At 44.5% G+C, this 16436-nt stretch overlaps 1 protein-coding gene across 5 annotated transcripts in view; it reads right to left on the bottom strand.

The window, feature by feature from the left end:
- The window catches only part of LOC135898037 (lon protease homolog 2, peroxisomal-like), an 87806-nt gene that overhangs the window by 28349 nt on the left and 43021 nt on the right, over nucleotides 1-16436 (bottom strand). For all 5 annotated transcript variants that reach the window (XR_010563244.2, XM_065426767.2, XM_065426769.2 and 2 more), the window contains 6 exons: nucleotides 10844-10965; nucleotides 10540-10725; nucleotides 5776-5923; nucleotides 3168-3247; nucleotides 1069-1165; nucleotides 384-519 (listed from right to left, as the gene is read on the bottom strand). Coding sequence is in view for 4 of the 5 variants with exons in the window: in XM_065426767.2 (XP_065282839.1) it covers nucleotides 384-519; nucleotides 1069-1165; nucleotides 3168-3247; nucleotides 5776-5923; nucleotides 10540-10725; nucleotides 10844-10965 (769 nt within the window). In the remaining variant the exon portion in view is untranslated. The remainder of the gene's footprint in view (nucleotides 1-383; nucleotides 520-1068; nucleotides 1166-3167; nucleotides 3248-5775; nucleotides 5924-10539; nucleotides 10726-10843; nucleotides 10966-16436) is intronic.

Genomic DNA, 16436 nt, shown 5'->3' with positions numbered 1-16436 from the left:
CACTTGCTGGAATACTGGACACACTAAAATTCTCTATTAACAGTGAGTGATACTAAAAATTATCACAGTCATTGTCAAAAATAAAACACCAGAATTCTATAACACTATGTTGATCCAGTCGAGCTGCTCTAAACGCTACTGGTTTCAGAAGAGCTCACATTACAAAACGTGTGACCAAAACAGTGAAAGTTATTGATGGATGAGAGGTGGGGCAAAAACCACCCTAGCCCTCCACCTCCAATTCTATTGCAGGTGGCTTTTATAAAGGGCCCACTCCATGAGGAACACACTACATTCAATTACTAGTGGCTCTCCAGCTGAGAAAAGTTTTTGTAAACATGTCATGTTTAGAAATTTAAGAGAAAAAGAAGATTAAAGCTTACCAAGTTTTCTCAGTGCTTCATTCGTCACTTGCATCATATCAGTTGTGATACCATGCTCTTTCAGTTGCTTAGGAAGGAGATGGTTTTGAGCTATGTGTTCTTTCTCTTCATGAGTATAACCAGGCACAGGAATGACCTACATGTCAAAGAAACAGAAACAGCAACGTTACTTTTCAGTTCAGTCTTTAATGCAGCTAGAACTACTGCTTCACTTTTTGGCCTTTATACTTTGAGATCTGAGAAAACGAGAATAAGGTAAAAGTGGGAGCCAACATTTTGACAGGTGTACTTGTATTTTTCCAAGTTCAGTTGTCGAAACATTGGCTCCTGCTTTTACCTCCTTCTCGTTTTGCTCATCGTCTTGAATTTCCATCTCCCGCCTTACCCCTGTTTTACATTAAAATCTGGTTAGACAATACTCTTTTAGTATAGAATCCGTGGCACCAGTCAAGAAATTCTGAATACAGTATGCCCATCTTTTGCGCCGAGCAACATCACGTGGGTAAAAATGCCCCTTAAGTGGTTTGTCCTGATCAGAAACAAGACTAATAGCATAAAAGTAGAGCCATTTCAAATTCTGAATGGTCAGAGAAGCAGATCTGCAACATCAACTGTCACACATGCATGTCAACAATTATCAGGAGACATCATCAAAAATGACACAAACAGTAAAGAACCGACTTGCCTCCATCCTGTCCAGCAAAGCTGCTGGAATTGTGGAAACTGTATTGGCTGTGGCAATAAATAGAACATTTGAAAGATCATAAGGGATGTTCAAGTAGCTGGAAAATTTAGGTCAGGAAAAGAATCAGCGAGCTGGGCAAAAAAAAAAAATAACTATTCAGAATTACACCTATCAATTAGTCCTAAATTCTATCTTAAAAAAGGGAGAAGCTCATAATTTTACACATCTCACACAAATTTTTTCACTAAATTTGTTGCTGCTGAAACATGCACTATGACAGCAGATTTTGCTTTTCGACACTGCAGTTGCATCCGATACACAGAACAACAAAGCTTTAGAGAAACAGTCAAGCAGAGGCACAATGTCATATGATGATGTCACTATGCAGAAATTATGAGTGGTTGCATTTGATATTCGAACACAAATAGAATGAGACTTTGTAGCATTCTGTGAATACAGAGCTGCAATGAATAATATAGAAAAATATTTACAGACGATTACAATACTCCCTAATGCAAAATTTGAGCCCAGCTCCATACGTGAATTCATTTCGTGATACATTGGCTGGGGCGTACAATCTGTCTCGTGTGGCACGTTGCAAATGGAGCGAAGTGTGGCACGACTGCCTCGCTAATCAGGAGATCGTGAAAGGCAGCGCATGGGTGACATGTAGGTGCAATTCACAGCAGCCACCACAGACAAACCTTCGCTCATGCAGTGCTTTATTTCCATATATGGTATTGATCAAAGCGCTCGCCGCATGCCATCGGTGAACAGATAACGGCACGCTACTCCGGTGCCATCTCATACCAGTCGTTGCTGCAGAGCACGTCTTGCGAGGCACTATGCCTTTCTTCTCATGCTTTTGCCATACCCTCCTTCTCCACTTTCCACCTCACAGTCAATATATCACGATCCCCCTGTACCCTTCTCCGCCGCTCTCCTCCTAATGCTCTCTTCGCTATCGCCATAGTTCATCCCCCACTGCACTCTGCATTCGCTCTTTCATTCTTCGCTGTGCTCATTCACTCGGTTACACCAAGGGACCACGCTGACACGAAACAAAGGAACGGGCGCCTGAGAGCTGCCCTCTAAAAATTACTAGGTAGATATGACACAGCATTAGCCTCATTGAAGTTGCCCAGTTCCATCCACCACAGTGGCCACAGCACGAAGACTGCAAAGACCCAAGCCAAAGCTCCATTCACTGCTCTAGGTAAAGATTGCTTAAGCAGCAGACTGACTGACATGCAATTTCAACCTTGCCAGGCACCTTGCCTCAAAATTGAATACTATGAAAATATCCAATGTAAAGCGCGTTTTTTTTTTTTTTTAATACAGAAAATGCTCAACCTTCCCTACAGTCAGTGCCATGTCAAGAATGCAGGATAGGTTCCTTACATAAAGCATGATGTTCCTGTCCCTCCGCAAAAAATAAACAGGCGTCTCACAGATGCTACCAGCAGAGAGGAGTGCACAAGCTGTTCAGCAACAATGAGCACACCATAATCATAATCCAAACACAATAATAGCCAAAGCCACCCAGTGTAGGGAAGCAAAAGACAGCTCATATAACAAATGCAGCATTTGAAAAAGGATTAAGGGAGGGACTTCCTGAGGCTTCCTGTCCAAAGAACCTCCTCGCCACCCCTCACACTTTCCCCACTTCCTCGTGTAGGCACATGCCACTGCTGTGAAGATGTGCCATGAAAAGCTGAGTGGCCCAACTGATCCCTTCAAAGATAAGCATCACTTCCACCAAATGAAAAGTTCCCTCAGCAGGGTGAGGAATTCCACAACAAAGAAGCACCTGAGAAAGATGGAGGCCAGGACATGGATACAAAGGAAGTAGAGAGAGACTAGGCCAAGGTGATTCGATGATGTACAAAAACACATTCCCTCGTTAAAGGGCCATTTGCCACTGCATTCTTCATCAGCCGCTGACTCTAGGCAAACAGGACCTGTCTTCAGCAAGTGGTAAAAACTGCTTTAAAGAGTAAAACTCAAGCTGAACATTTATATATCTAAACGCCACTCCTGAAGTGCACAAAGCTTTTTATCTTATTTAAAGCTAAAGTATCAAAATGCCACAAGGATACTGATCAATGAAGGCACAGTTCTGCTCAGGATCCAGGACTTCAAGTAAAGCCGCAGCAGGGTCGCCATGGATGCCTGGGGTCTAGGGAAGAAGAACAATGAAAAACATCATTATAGGCAATAAATTGAAATAATGCATGTGTAAAATTCAGTTCTTCATTCATATTATTTACATATCACAGTGAAATATGAGTAAGCACCATGTTAGTAAACTTCTAAGATGGAACAAACTTTTCTAAGCTTAAATGCCACCACTGTCTACTATAAAAAGTTCTGGTTCAACATATTTCATGTCTGCATGTTTTAGTTGCAAGAACTATTTCCATGACAAGATCCTAAATGTCCCAAGTCATTATGGTACTTTTTTATTTTCAAAAGCTCACTTTCAGTAATGTGTGCACCATAACAGTTGTGAAGCACTGTACAATTTACTGTGGCCTTCATGCTCCCACACACATTCACTTTGAACTGCGATGGCTATATTTGACTTTGTGCCTAACGCTAGATAGAACCAACTAAACTAACTCATGCTCTAGTCATAGCTGCTGCCAGAAAGCAATCATGTGCAGTGGTTTCCTTTTAGAACTAGACTGCTAGCCTGCAAACCAGTGTGTCTGAGGGGTTGCATAGGTACTACATGGTGTTAAGAACGGCCAGCTGCAGTGCAAGCTTTGCCGTCCAGTTGCGACAGTGGCCGCAACTTTCCTGGAGCGCCGCCGCCAACCTCTAGCCACAGCGTGACTAAGTAGACTTTGTGTCGGGAACAATACACGCGCCCTCCACTCTCTGTCACTTCAGCTAGAATGCGTTTAATGAAGCAGGCTTTGTGCTCAAACCGCCACCGTTATGCTCTAGCCTCGTCGCCGTTGTGATTGAATGAGTTCAGCGGGCCAACTATTGTTACCGAACTCCCCAACGCGGGCCTGATCTGCTATGATTGGGGGAGTTGCCGTGGGAACGTCGCCGGACACCCCTTGCCATGCGCCGACCAAGACGCAAGACAAAGGCTACCCGGGCGCACTGCGCGGGTCGGCTCCGAGTTCTACGAAGCCCCTCTGACGTCAGCTCCGGACCATGCACTTGTGTGTGTGTAAATCGTCCCGCAGAGAGGCGGCGTGTTTACGATGACTGGACGAACGTTTCCACCACCTTGGAATCGGGGGAGGACCGAGTGTTTATAAGCAGCTGTTGTGCGGATGCTCGATACACTTTCTTAAGCAGTCATGTTAGACTGACACTCTCTCTCAAGCAGTCACGTTAGACTGATGTAGTCTCTCAAGCAGTCATGTTAGACTGATATAAATACTGTAAATAAACCCATATTTCTCGTTCTCGATGAGAAGCAGTCCTTCTCTTCATCAACGTCCTCAGCGTGGATATGTTGGACAACGGCATGGGCCAGCTACCTTCTAATTCATGCCCGACTCCAATCTTGACAATGGATCACGAGCGATGGGATTGAACCCCCAATCATAACAGTGGTCACCCACTTCACAACATTCAATATACTGCAAGCACAAGTGAAGCAAACAAATAAACTTTGAAACACTACAGCCTGTAAGCATACCAAGTAAATCTGTGCCGGCAACGTGACATTGTCTAACTTCTCTTCACGACAGTTAGTTCCTGCGTACACATTTCATATTACTGCCCTTACCCTCGACTTCCCTGAAGCTCATTCAAGCAAGCTCTCACTTGTTGAACAGCTCACAAGGTTTATAACATGTATTAACTAATAAAGTTTTAAAAAATTTGAAGTGCAGAGTATGACTAATGAAAAAAAAATTCTGGGGTATTACGAACCAGCACCACAACCTGAATTTGAGGCCCACCGTAGTGGAAGTTTCCGGATTAATTTTGACCACCTGGGCTTCTTTTAAGAAACTGTCTACCGCTTGGGAGATGTCTTTGAATTGTGGTGGGAATTTGTGTCATGTTGGCAGAAACGAGCATACTTGCATCACATAAACAAGGCTATATATCTTTAATTTGGCTCTGAAAGTACTGCAAGAAAAGTAGCAGTTTCACCCGAAAAGCGAAGCATTGATTGTGATAGCAAATTATTAGACAGCTGTACAAAGTAAGGATAGTAGTTTAATCGGCCGTATGAACCGGTAAACATTTCCTTACTAGCTAAATTAACATGCACGGTGTCACGGGCACACAGGAAAACAAACACATCGCATTCGATGACTGCAGACACTCGCTGTCAAAATGTTGGTGTGAGAAAGAGCAGCAGCAGCAGCAGCAGCAAGCAAATTTACCTTCATGCTGCCTCTAGCTTCAACGTGAACTAAGTGGCGAGAACACAGTGCACATGTAGCTATCAGCCCTCAGTGCACCCAGACTCTACCCACAGCAGATCACTTTCAAGATGGGGCCTGCATGGACGCGCTCTGCTGCCCCGTACACAACTGCCGCCAGAGAAGAAGGTCCTTTAAAAATGGTAAAATATCCTTTTAGCGTGCACCTAAATCTAAGTAAATACAGCCATTGCGCTCGGGATCAAACCCGCGACCTCAAGCTCAGCAGCACAACGCCATAACCACTTACCTACCATGGCGGATAATGAGAAATGATATATTCCACCACTAAAAGTACTCATCTCACCATTTTGTCAATTTCATCCAGCAGAAACACCGGGTTTTTGACACCAACAGTTCGCAATCCTTGAATGATTCTGCCTGGCATTGAACCAATGTACGTCCTGCGGTGACCTCTAATGTCCGCTTGGTCACTCACTCCACCCAATGATATCCTGCAAAAAAAATAGCCAACATGCTCTAAGGCTACAAAAAATGCTTAAGACAAAACATGCTGGCACCTACTTCATTAAACATACAATCACCTGTACATAAACCTACAGTAGTAAATTATAATAATAAGAAGAAGACATCTGCTCCACATTGATATTTCCAGTTTCTATAAATTTTTCACAAAAAGTGAGAAAAACAAGTATGGCTCATATGCACCCCCCCCCCCCCCCGGGGCTGGATGCCTTAAAAGGGTCCTGAACAAACTTTCTTTGAAGCCTCAAAAAGGTCTTGGGACGAGTACTGTGCCTCCTAGAAATTTATTATGAAAATAATTTTTTAGAAGACCTAGTACAAGTGTAAATACTAAGAGTGCAATATTTATAGTTCTGATACCTCTTCAACATCTTCCATTCCAAAGGAGCGGGGCGCCGCCGGCTGTGGTGCCACACATGCTGTGTTGTTCTTTCAGCAGAAATTGACGGGCGCTGTCGGCAATACATACTTCCAGTCGCTGTTACTATAGTAATGTTGGTTTCATCACTTTGCTGTGCTACAGAGTGCTAGATAGCTGCAGACAGCTGTTTTTATTTCATACCACATAGCATGAGTAGCATATTTCCTTTTGCACTTATCGCTATGACAATCACACAATTTTCATGGCTTGAACAAAACATTGTCTTTGCTTGTGTGAGTATGTTGGCAACATACACACCTGCTCAGCGACGGATGCCACACTCTGGACTTACATTCAAAGGATTTTTAACGTAACAAGCTCACACAATGAGGAAACAGACGCCCTGTCCTAGTCATATGTAGGCGCTACGTATGCGCTCAGACTCGCTCACGACATCACGCCTCTGAGCCATATCATCCACCAGAGACCAATCAGAGCACTCTGCTTTTGACATATCTTGACAACGAGAGGGTTCGTGGCAGCGCCCTGCGACATTCACATTATACACACTAGGCAGCAGACGCAGCTATGCACAACTGTAGTGTGCTTGCTTGCTATGTGCACAGCAGGGCTGGAATGTGCACTCATGTGCTCCAGTCTGGCTATGCTGCATGGTGCAGACAGGCTTTGTCCTGCAGGGATAGCAGACAAACCCAAATTGCACGTTTTGCAGAGTTATCAATAGCTCAATGCGAAGCAATGTCTGCCAAGGTGTCTAGCCAGGAGTGGCTTGGAGCAACGCTGGCTGGTAGTGAGTGCGGGCTGGCACGCATCCCTTGTAGCCATTCCTCGCAAGGTGTGGTAGAGGTAGTGTACGTGTTCTGAATTTAAGTTTCACATGGTTCAAGACACGTTGACTGTTCAAAACTAACCAAAATCAGCGAGAACCGACGCCTACGACATCGATAAGCAGTGTGGCCAAAGTTTCATTCCTACGTGGATGGCCGCGAGTGAGCGTGAGCAGACAATAGGCAGCTTCCTCCGGAAGTGCGCAATTCTTATCGAAATTCGGAACACAGATTACTTCTGCCTGCTTAGTTAACTGCATCAATTATTATAAACAGTAACAGTAGGTCGAAGTACAGTCATCCAAACATCCTTCTTGATTGATGTCAGCTATCGGCTAATAGCAGACATATATGGGAATTTTGCATATGACAACATATGCAAGACACTGGCAGCTTCGAAACGAATGAGAAGAAAGCCTCTGTTCGAAAAAAGCGTGTGCGAGAAAAGTGTGACTTGTACTGCTTTGAACCCAACTCGCCATACACGACTGCAAAATTTTACTGAGGTGTTCACAGCAGTTCAAGCTATCCGCTAAATGTGTTTTTTCATCAAACCCGAGGAGTGGTTCAGGACCCCTTTAAAGAGACCCTGAAACAATTTTTACAATTTTCTACAAACATACCGAATTGTTAGAGTAGGTCCTTCTGATCAGTAATTGATGCATCTAAGTGCTCCGCGTAAAGTGTGTAATTTATTATAAGGTTTTAAAAATGTGCATCGTTGCCAATCGCAGCACACTGCTCGGCGGAATTTTCAGCCGCTTCTACCCATGACGTAAATCACCCAATTGAAGTCAGTAGGGCGAGCTATCTGATTGGCTGCCCAGGGCGTGCAATCGATAATTTTTCCACCTTTATGGTGAACAAATGATGCTTGTAATAGTTGGAATGTTTGTTAATTTGTTTCTATAAAAAGAAAGTAACAGAAAGAGAATGCACAAGAACAATTTCTCACTACACTTAAGCACTTCCGGCACACAGCAAGCGTCGTCTGCTTGGGTTGCAATGTGCTTCATTTTGACAAGAGCTTCGTGGTCAGAGTTGGTCTCAGTCTTTTCGCAAGCACTATGATTCTACTTTGTTGAGTTGTGGACTGCAAACGTAGCGACTGGCAATATGTCAAGCTGCAACATTGTGTCCCTCTGCAAGGCAGCAGACAATCGGACTGGGTGCAGCGCATCGGACTGCCTCTATCCGATCGGCGCCAGGATTTGCACATTTGCGGCCGTCACTTTACACCAGAAGATTACTCACACAATAGCGTTTCGCGAGTCTGGTATTAGGGTAAACGCAAGCGCAAGGGGACAGGGCCTGGCCGTGTCTATAGCAAGTGGCTGTGGCTGGACCGTGCAGACCGAGCAGGCAGCTCACGTACGTCTACGCTAAAGTTCTTTTATCAGCTTGAGTTTATGCCTTCACCGTTCCATCGAAACGCCCAGCTAGCCTGTGGTTATTGGAATACCAGACATGCTCAGCGCTGCGACAGAATGCTCCCAACGCACGGTGCTTCGATATCTCTCACCTGGGATCGATTGCCAAGCAGCTGGTGGAGAGTTAAGAAAGGCTTTGCGCACTCGCTCCTAGAGAACTGGAAGTCGACGACACGACGTGCCATCATAACGCAGAGCCAGTGAAGGCGGAGCCTAGGCCCGATCACTCGGCGAACGAGTTAAGGAGAAAATGCACGACTACAGAGGAGGGTAACTTGTAATCGTCCGTAGCTCTCTTAATATGAGACGTTTCACACAAATTGTGGTGCGAATGATTAACTTTAGCTGTACCCTAGACGTCTACAAAATTTGACCGAATCGTTTCAGGGGCCCATTAAAAAAAAGAACGCCCGTCATTAAAAAGAAAGGTGTACACTCAATGCATTCTACCAGTGCTGATATATGGGGCAGAAACTTGGAGACTGACAAAGAAGCTTGAAAACAAGTTAAGGACCGCACAAAGAGCAATGGAACCAATTATGTTAGGCGTAATGTTAAGAGACAGGAAGAGAGCGGTGTGGATCATAGAGCAAACAGGGATAGCTGATATTTTAATTGACATTAAGAGAAAGAAATGGAGCTGGGCAGGTCATGTAATGCGTACATTAGATAACCCGTGGACCATTAAGGCTACAGAATGGGTGCCAAGAGAAGGGAAGCGCAGTCGAGGACGGCAGAAGACTAGGTGCGATGATGAAATTAAGAAATTCGCAATCACTAGTTGGAATCGGTTGGCGTAGGACAGGGGTAATTGGAGATCGCAGGAAGAGGCCTTCGTCCTGCTGTGGACATAAAATAGGCTGATGATGATGATGATGCTCTCCAGAAAAGTGCCACAACCAGTGAGCTGCTGTAGAAGCTCTAACATGTGAAGTCCGTAGTTTCATCACTGACGCTAACACTAAGCAAATTTTACAATTTTCAGTAAATTTAATGGTTCCAGAATGGCAAAGGAACTGTTAACATTTTACATGTATAACTATGGACAGTTAAAGGGGCCCTGCAACACCTTTAATGAGAGGTGTGGAATGTGTCTGATATTAAGGGGGTATCTGCCACACCCCTGTGATCTCCTTGTAGTCATCCCTCATGCACTCAATGCTGTACACCATGCCCACAAGGAACAATGACCACTCCACTTTGTCCATCATCACGCCGAGCTTTTGTATTGGCATGGCCTCAAGGTCACTGGTATGACCCTCTGTCGGGCCAAACCATTATCATCGCAGTGATATCAACACAGTGGTATCGATGCAGCAGCACCACCACCCTATCAGTGTTGAGATTTCTTTGCTGTTGTTGGAGTAGCCAGTAGCCACCACATTTATTTTTTTGTGTGCCCTGCTCCATAAAATAGCTAACAACATGCATTTGGTTGCATCATCCTAGAGTATGAAACATATTTTTAAACCTTGGCTCAGGTTAGCTCGGACACCTTGTACAAGGCTAATAATTGACTCGGATATCGCCCAGCGACTATGCTACTTTACTTACCACAGTCGAAAAGTATTGTAGGGTCCCCTTTAAAGAAGGTAAGGGTCACCTCCCTGACAAGCAATTTCGCAGATAAAGATAATTATCCTTCATTACACTAAGCACTCTAGTGCAATACTTGGCTGACAAATCACCCCCTTGAAAGTGAACATATACAGGCGCACTGCCACTTTCCCAGCTCACAGCAGATGTGCATATATTAGGCAGCCTTGATTAGGAAAAGTTGGTTTGTGTTTGACATAGGCACTATCAACAGCTCAAAAGACAAACACGAAGGTGCATGTGGGTCACACATTGCATGTGTCCTGTATATTTCTTCATATTTGTCTTTTCCACTATTGAAATTTATTATTTCAAGTCTGTGTATGGTAGTGGGAACAAAGAAAACATGCCTGTAGAACTCGCGACCCAAGGAGCAAGCTATAGAACGTCCCACACTGGTCTTTCCAACACCAGGAGGGCCCACAAAGCATAAGATGGGGCCTTTGAGAGAGCTCTTCAACTTCCTCACAGCCAGATATTCGAGAACACGTTTCTTCAGCTTTTCCATTCCATAGTGATCAGCATCCAAGTCAGACCTGCAAAAGTAAAACAGATGTAGCAAAACATATTAAACATTTGCAGAAGAGTTAGTAAAGCCGGAAAGCTTCAAGAAAGAGGGTCAATACAATGAAGTGCTACATAAATCTAAAGCACCTGGATTTTGCAAGGTCCACAACTTCTGGAGAACTGTGCGACCAAGGCAAGTCAATGAGCAGCTCCAAATAATTTCTTGTCATGGCATGCTCAGGCATATGTGGTGGCATCTTCTTCAACCTCTGAAAGGCAGGCATTTAAGTGAAGCATAACTTCATATCTATATCCATAAAGTCTCTCTATTTAAAAAAACAAATAAGCACAACAGAATCAATTATTCTTTCTGCTGTTCACAGAGGGTGATTCCATGTGAGATGAAACATGCCTGTCCGCTTGATATTTTTGTTTTGTCTTGTTGTTTCATACGTCCCGTAGGAGTATTCAAAATGCACGTAACCAAACATTTTATTCCTGAAAAGCGTTCCCAGCAAGGCGAAAAAAACATTTGAAGGTGGCGATGCAAGCATCCTCCTATTGCTTACCACGATATTTCCTGATCTCACGGCCGCATTGAATGCAAACAAAAAAAAATGTTGGGTCAAAACACTTTTCTGTTCATTTTAATACACTTCAAAGTAAATTACTTCTATGTATTTTTTATGCTGTCCACAAGAGAAAAAAAATGTAAAAAAAAATCAAACATGGCCCAAATCAGAAAAATTTTGTAACTTTGATGCGTGGCGCATTTTCTATTTCACATGGAAAGTTGAAAAAAGTGTCTAACATAGAACATTCACTTTGCAACATTTATGCAAAATAATATCTTCCTACATGAAACAAGAGAGAAGAAAAAAATTTTTAAATAAACAAGTTTCTTTCAAAAAACTCATTTTCAAAAACAAAATAAAAAAACTCCAGTTCCAATTTTTGAAAAAACTTCAGATGAAAGTCCGCTTAGTCAGGCAAAATGTGGGTGCAATAATATGTTTCTTCATTTGCTCTATTAACAAAATATACCTGGCCAATGCGGCCCATGTTAAGCATGCTGGCTTTAGTGCTGCAAGAATCTGTTCCGGTTTGTTAACATTTACTCTCTTTTAAAGAAAGAAAAGACAACTGTTGCCACAAACGAAGAATGGTTTGCCTGGCTTTTTTATTGTGGCAAGAACAAATAACGTGTTTTCTCCTTTGTTTTCTGGGACGCAAGAGAGAACAAACTTGACACTACCTGTGGTGCTTGAACAAATTTACTGTGTGTCCTATGCAGTTAGTATTTAAGAGGGCTTAATCACCGTCGGCTGGCTAGTGGCAGTTCTCACAACAGACAGCGCATGTCCGCTTGACTGATTGTGGGCAGACATGCCATGACTGAATTCCTGTCACACGGGGCACTGACTTCCACTCCACTGATTTCTGCTGACGATGCTCCTCGATGGCTACACCAGACGCATGAAGCAGGGCCACATTCTTGAGGTTGCCACTAAGTTGGGAGACCACCTCATGCACCGAATGAATGGAGGCGGTACTTCCAGACCTCAGGCTGTGCAGGGAAGGCTGATGCTTAAAGGGCCCCTGAAACGGTTCGGACAAATTTTGTTGACGCGTAGGGTACAGCTTAAGTAGCACATTCGCACCACAATTTAAGTGAAGCGTTGCGTATTAATGGAGCTACAAGCGATTAGAAGTTACCCTCCTCCCCAGCCATGCTTTTCCTCCTCAACTCATTCGCCGAGCGAGCGGGGCTAAGCTCCGCCTTCACTGGTTCGGCGTCACGAAGCGACGTCACATCGTCCACTTCCGGTAGTTTTGGAGCCCGCCCCCGCCCGCGCGAAACCTCTCCGCTAGCCGCTTGGCTGTCAACCCCAAGCGAGAGCTATCGAAGCAGCGTGCGTTGCGAGCATTCTGTCGTAGCGCCGAACGTGTCTGGTATTCCGTTAGCCACAGGCCAGCTGGTCATATCGGCAAATGACTGGAGGCATAAACTCAAGCTGATGAAGGAACTTTGGCGTAGATGTACGTGAGCAGCCTGATCGGTCTGCACGGTCCAGACACTTGTTGGCGCAGCGCTTAACCAGCCAAACAAAGCGCTAATATTGCTCTAACCAAGTGTAAAACATTTTAAACATTTATAAAAACAACATGTTGATGATTACACTCCTGCGAAAAATACGCACCAGCAGCAAAGAAGAATATGCTTCGTTGCTGCTACTGTGTATGGTAGAGCTCTATGCCACCAGGTGGCTGCACCGTGCAGACCATTCACATTTGCCCTTCTGCTCATCTCGGCTCATCCCGTTACGGCACAGTCAAGCGGCCAGACCCTGTCCCCTTGCGCTTGAGTTTGCCCTAATACGAGTCTCGCGAAACGCTATTGCGTTAGTAATCTTCCGGTGTAAAGTGACTGCCAGAAACGCGCAAATCCTGGCACCGATCGGATAGCGGCAGTCCGATGCGCAGCAGCCAGCTCGCTCGTACGCTGCCCTGCAGAGGGACACGATGTCGCAGCTTGACATATTGCCAATCGCTACGTTTGCAGTCCACAAGGCAACAAAGTCGAATCATAGTGCTCGCGAAAAGACTGAGACCAACTCTGACCGCGGAGCTCTCGTCAAAATGGAGTACATTGTAACACAAGCACATGACACTAGCTGTGTGCCGGAAGTGCTTAAGTGTACTGAAAAATTGTTCTTGTGCATTCTCTTTCTGCTACTTTCCCTTTATAAAAACAAATTAACTAACATTCCAACTATTACGAAGATCATTTGTTTACCATAAAGTTGGAAAAATTATCGATCACGCGCCTTGGTCAGCCAATCGGATAGCTTGCCCCACTGATGTCATATGGGTGATTTCGGTCATATGGGTAGGGGCGGCTTAAAATTCCGCCGAGCAGTGCGCTGCGATCGGCAGCGATGTGCATTTTTAAAACCTTATAATAAATTACACGCTTTACGCAGAGCACTTAGATGTGTCAATTAATGATCAGAAGGACCTACTCTAACGACTCAGTACGTTTGTAGAAAATCGTCAAAAGCATTTCAGGGTCCCTTTAAGCAGCCCACCCACACCGTCACAAGTATTCTTCCCATGCCCGGTAGCAGAAAATATCCACCTCGCGGACGTATACTTGGAGTGGCACAACTTATTCAGTTGGTACCTATTTTTAAAATGGCTCGCTGCACCATCGCTGACGTATGTTACATGACAGTACATGGGTGCTTTTTCATCTGACAGTTTGCGCGCTCTACCTAGGGCGTAGCAGGCGTGCGTTGCGTTGTGATGCATGTCGTCACTTCTGGCAGCAAAGCTGTGTGTTGCTTTCCTTGTTGCGACACAGGTGAAAATGCAGATTTGGTTCTTGTACGAATGGCACGATTGTGTTTCATTTGAGAGAAGGTCAGTCCAGTTTTTAACAAAATGGGAATGCAGAACAATGCTTCCATGCTGCTCGCACTTCGTTGCCTCATGAATAGCTGTGGCTTTGCACAATGCTTTCATGCCTTCCGATGAGATTTCCATGCTGGTTATGTTCTCAAGCATGAAGACACAGAGGCAAACACAGAGACACAGAACACAAACGCAAACCTCCTGCTGTGGAGCGAGCAGCACCTATTTTGGATGCAGGCTATAAAACTTTGACAGGGCGATGGCACTTTCAGGGTCAGCTGCTTTGAACATCTGAACGTCTTGTGGATAGAACGTGTCATAAACCGCTTTGAGACATACTCTCGCTGGCCATTCATGATAAATGACACATCTTTCTTGTTCAGGCTCTGCTGAGAGCACCCAAGTTCGTCCTTGGTGAAGTAGTCGAGCACAGCTTGTACATCCCATGGGCTTAACCCTGACCTCGTATACGGACTATCCATGCTTCTCAAGCCAATTTCAGGCCTTTCTGAGCATGTACGTCGTGACAGCTGGGATTGCCTCTTGAACGCATTTGTTTTTAACTTCTGGTGGCACAATGGTTAAGCTAACAACGGAGGCACTCTCAACAGGACCTTGAAGCTTCGTATGCTTGCTTTAAGCTATTTAACTAGCCAGCACATGCACAACATTCTGTTACAGATGGTTCAGGTGTACTGACGCTTCCATATGCAGTGCTTAGAGTTGAATGTAACTCCGTCGCCACGATGCTTTCAATCTCGGCCTGTTTTGTCTTTCCATAAGGTTGTCTGCTGCGTTTATGAATGAAAGATGGTGGTTTCAGTGGTGAAACACCAGAAGAAAAATGGACATACCTGTTCAAGTCGTCAATCGCTTCTTCTTCCTGAAAGAATGCCTCATTTGCTTCATTGCAGGTGTCACTACATCAAGACAGGATTTCCTTGTGGCATGTAAAGCAGTGCTGGCAGACCTGGTCGATGTCACAAATATCCTAAGCCTCTGGCAGTAGCTTCCGCAGGGAGGCAACATCCAAAATGTTTACGCAACGAAAATGTTTTTACTAGCAATCTTCTTGTGAACACGTAAATAATCGGTACAGAATACTCGGACAGAGCTATTAGCCACATGCAGTGAACAGCTAGACCCAGTCAAAACGTTTATACTGAGTGGCACCGCATTCTGTCTGTCGCTTTTTCTGCACCAATGTCGTGACTGAGCCTGCAGAATGGCTCATGGTTTCATGTTTTATGAACAGGGCCATCTAAAGCTCTTCACCGTGAAAATGTGTGAGCCACATTCTTTATCGAAGGACAATGACCGCCTGGCGCCATGAGTGACCTCTGCTGTTCTCGGCGTGGGAAAGCACGTCAGCAAGGTGCTGACAAAACATAAATTAGGCAACTTCAGCAGTCTTTGGCTGAGTCATACCGCAATGCACTTTTTCAGACAGCTGAAACACAGGGGTGAAGGTTGAGGTAAGACAAGAAGACATCTGTGGGTGACGAGGAAAACATGTGATAATGGGAAACGAAATAAACAGCTCGGGAAGTGACTCAGGTCGGTTTTTAGAAACGCACAGTGTGAGTCGCACGCAGTGGTTCTAAAGAATTTAAGCTTCCAGTATCCATTACACGTGGGGTATGGGGAGCAGGCAGTGAAGTAGCACCTCCACAATGGCGTAACTGCTGATTATGGAAGCACCGCTGCTTACGGATTAGCCTGCCTTGGCACTGCTTATATATGTGCTTACTCTGTGCATCAGGCAAGTTTGTGAATAGAGTTTTAGAATAGGGGCCCCACACATTTGGGGCCCCAAAGGAATAACGTTGAAGCCACTGCACATGCACGAGATGCAAACTGTGTTTGGGTTTTGCGTCGGGCATGCTATTTCTCTGATTTAGCGGCAGCCCCAAGAGCTGCCTCAAAAGATTTGCGTAAACAAACATGGCAGCACCCATCAAAGCGACGGCTCTAACCTAGCACCAAACTGGGCTCGATTCGTGGTAACGCGCGAAGTTCGCAAGCTAGGAGAAGTGACTGCGGTTATCGCTTTCACTCATCTAGCGTGTGTTATGAAATTTATTCATTAGACACCGCTGATTCCGAATTCAAATGTGAATTTCATTGCTCGTAGGCCTAACACGGCTTAGCTTGGCTGCTGAAGGCCCGTAAAGTCGGTTACTTAAAACTAAGTGCAACTAATTGTTTGCTGCTAATAGAAATTTAACCTCTAAATTGTAATTAAATGCTAAAACATGAAAGTCAAAATTACTATTCTTATCATAAAATGGTATATTTTATTTATTTTTTCTAATGGCTTTTCTTT

The sequence above is a fragment of the Dermacentor albipictus genome, chromosome 1 (assembly GCF_038994185.2).
Source record: "Dermacentor albipictus isolate Rhodes 1998 colony chromosome 1, USDA_Dalb.pri_finalv2, whole genome shotgun sequence".
NCBI classification, from domain to species: Eukaryota; Metazoa; Arthropoda; class Arachnida; order Ixodida; family Ixodidae; genus Dermacentor; species Dermacentor albipictus.
Note: the sequence above shows the minus strand (reverse complement) of the source record. Positions and strands in the feature narration are given on the sequence as shown.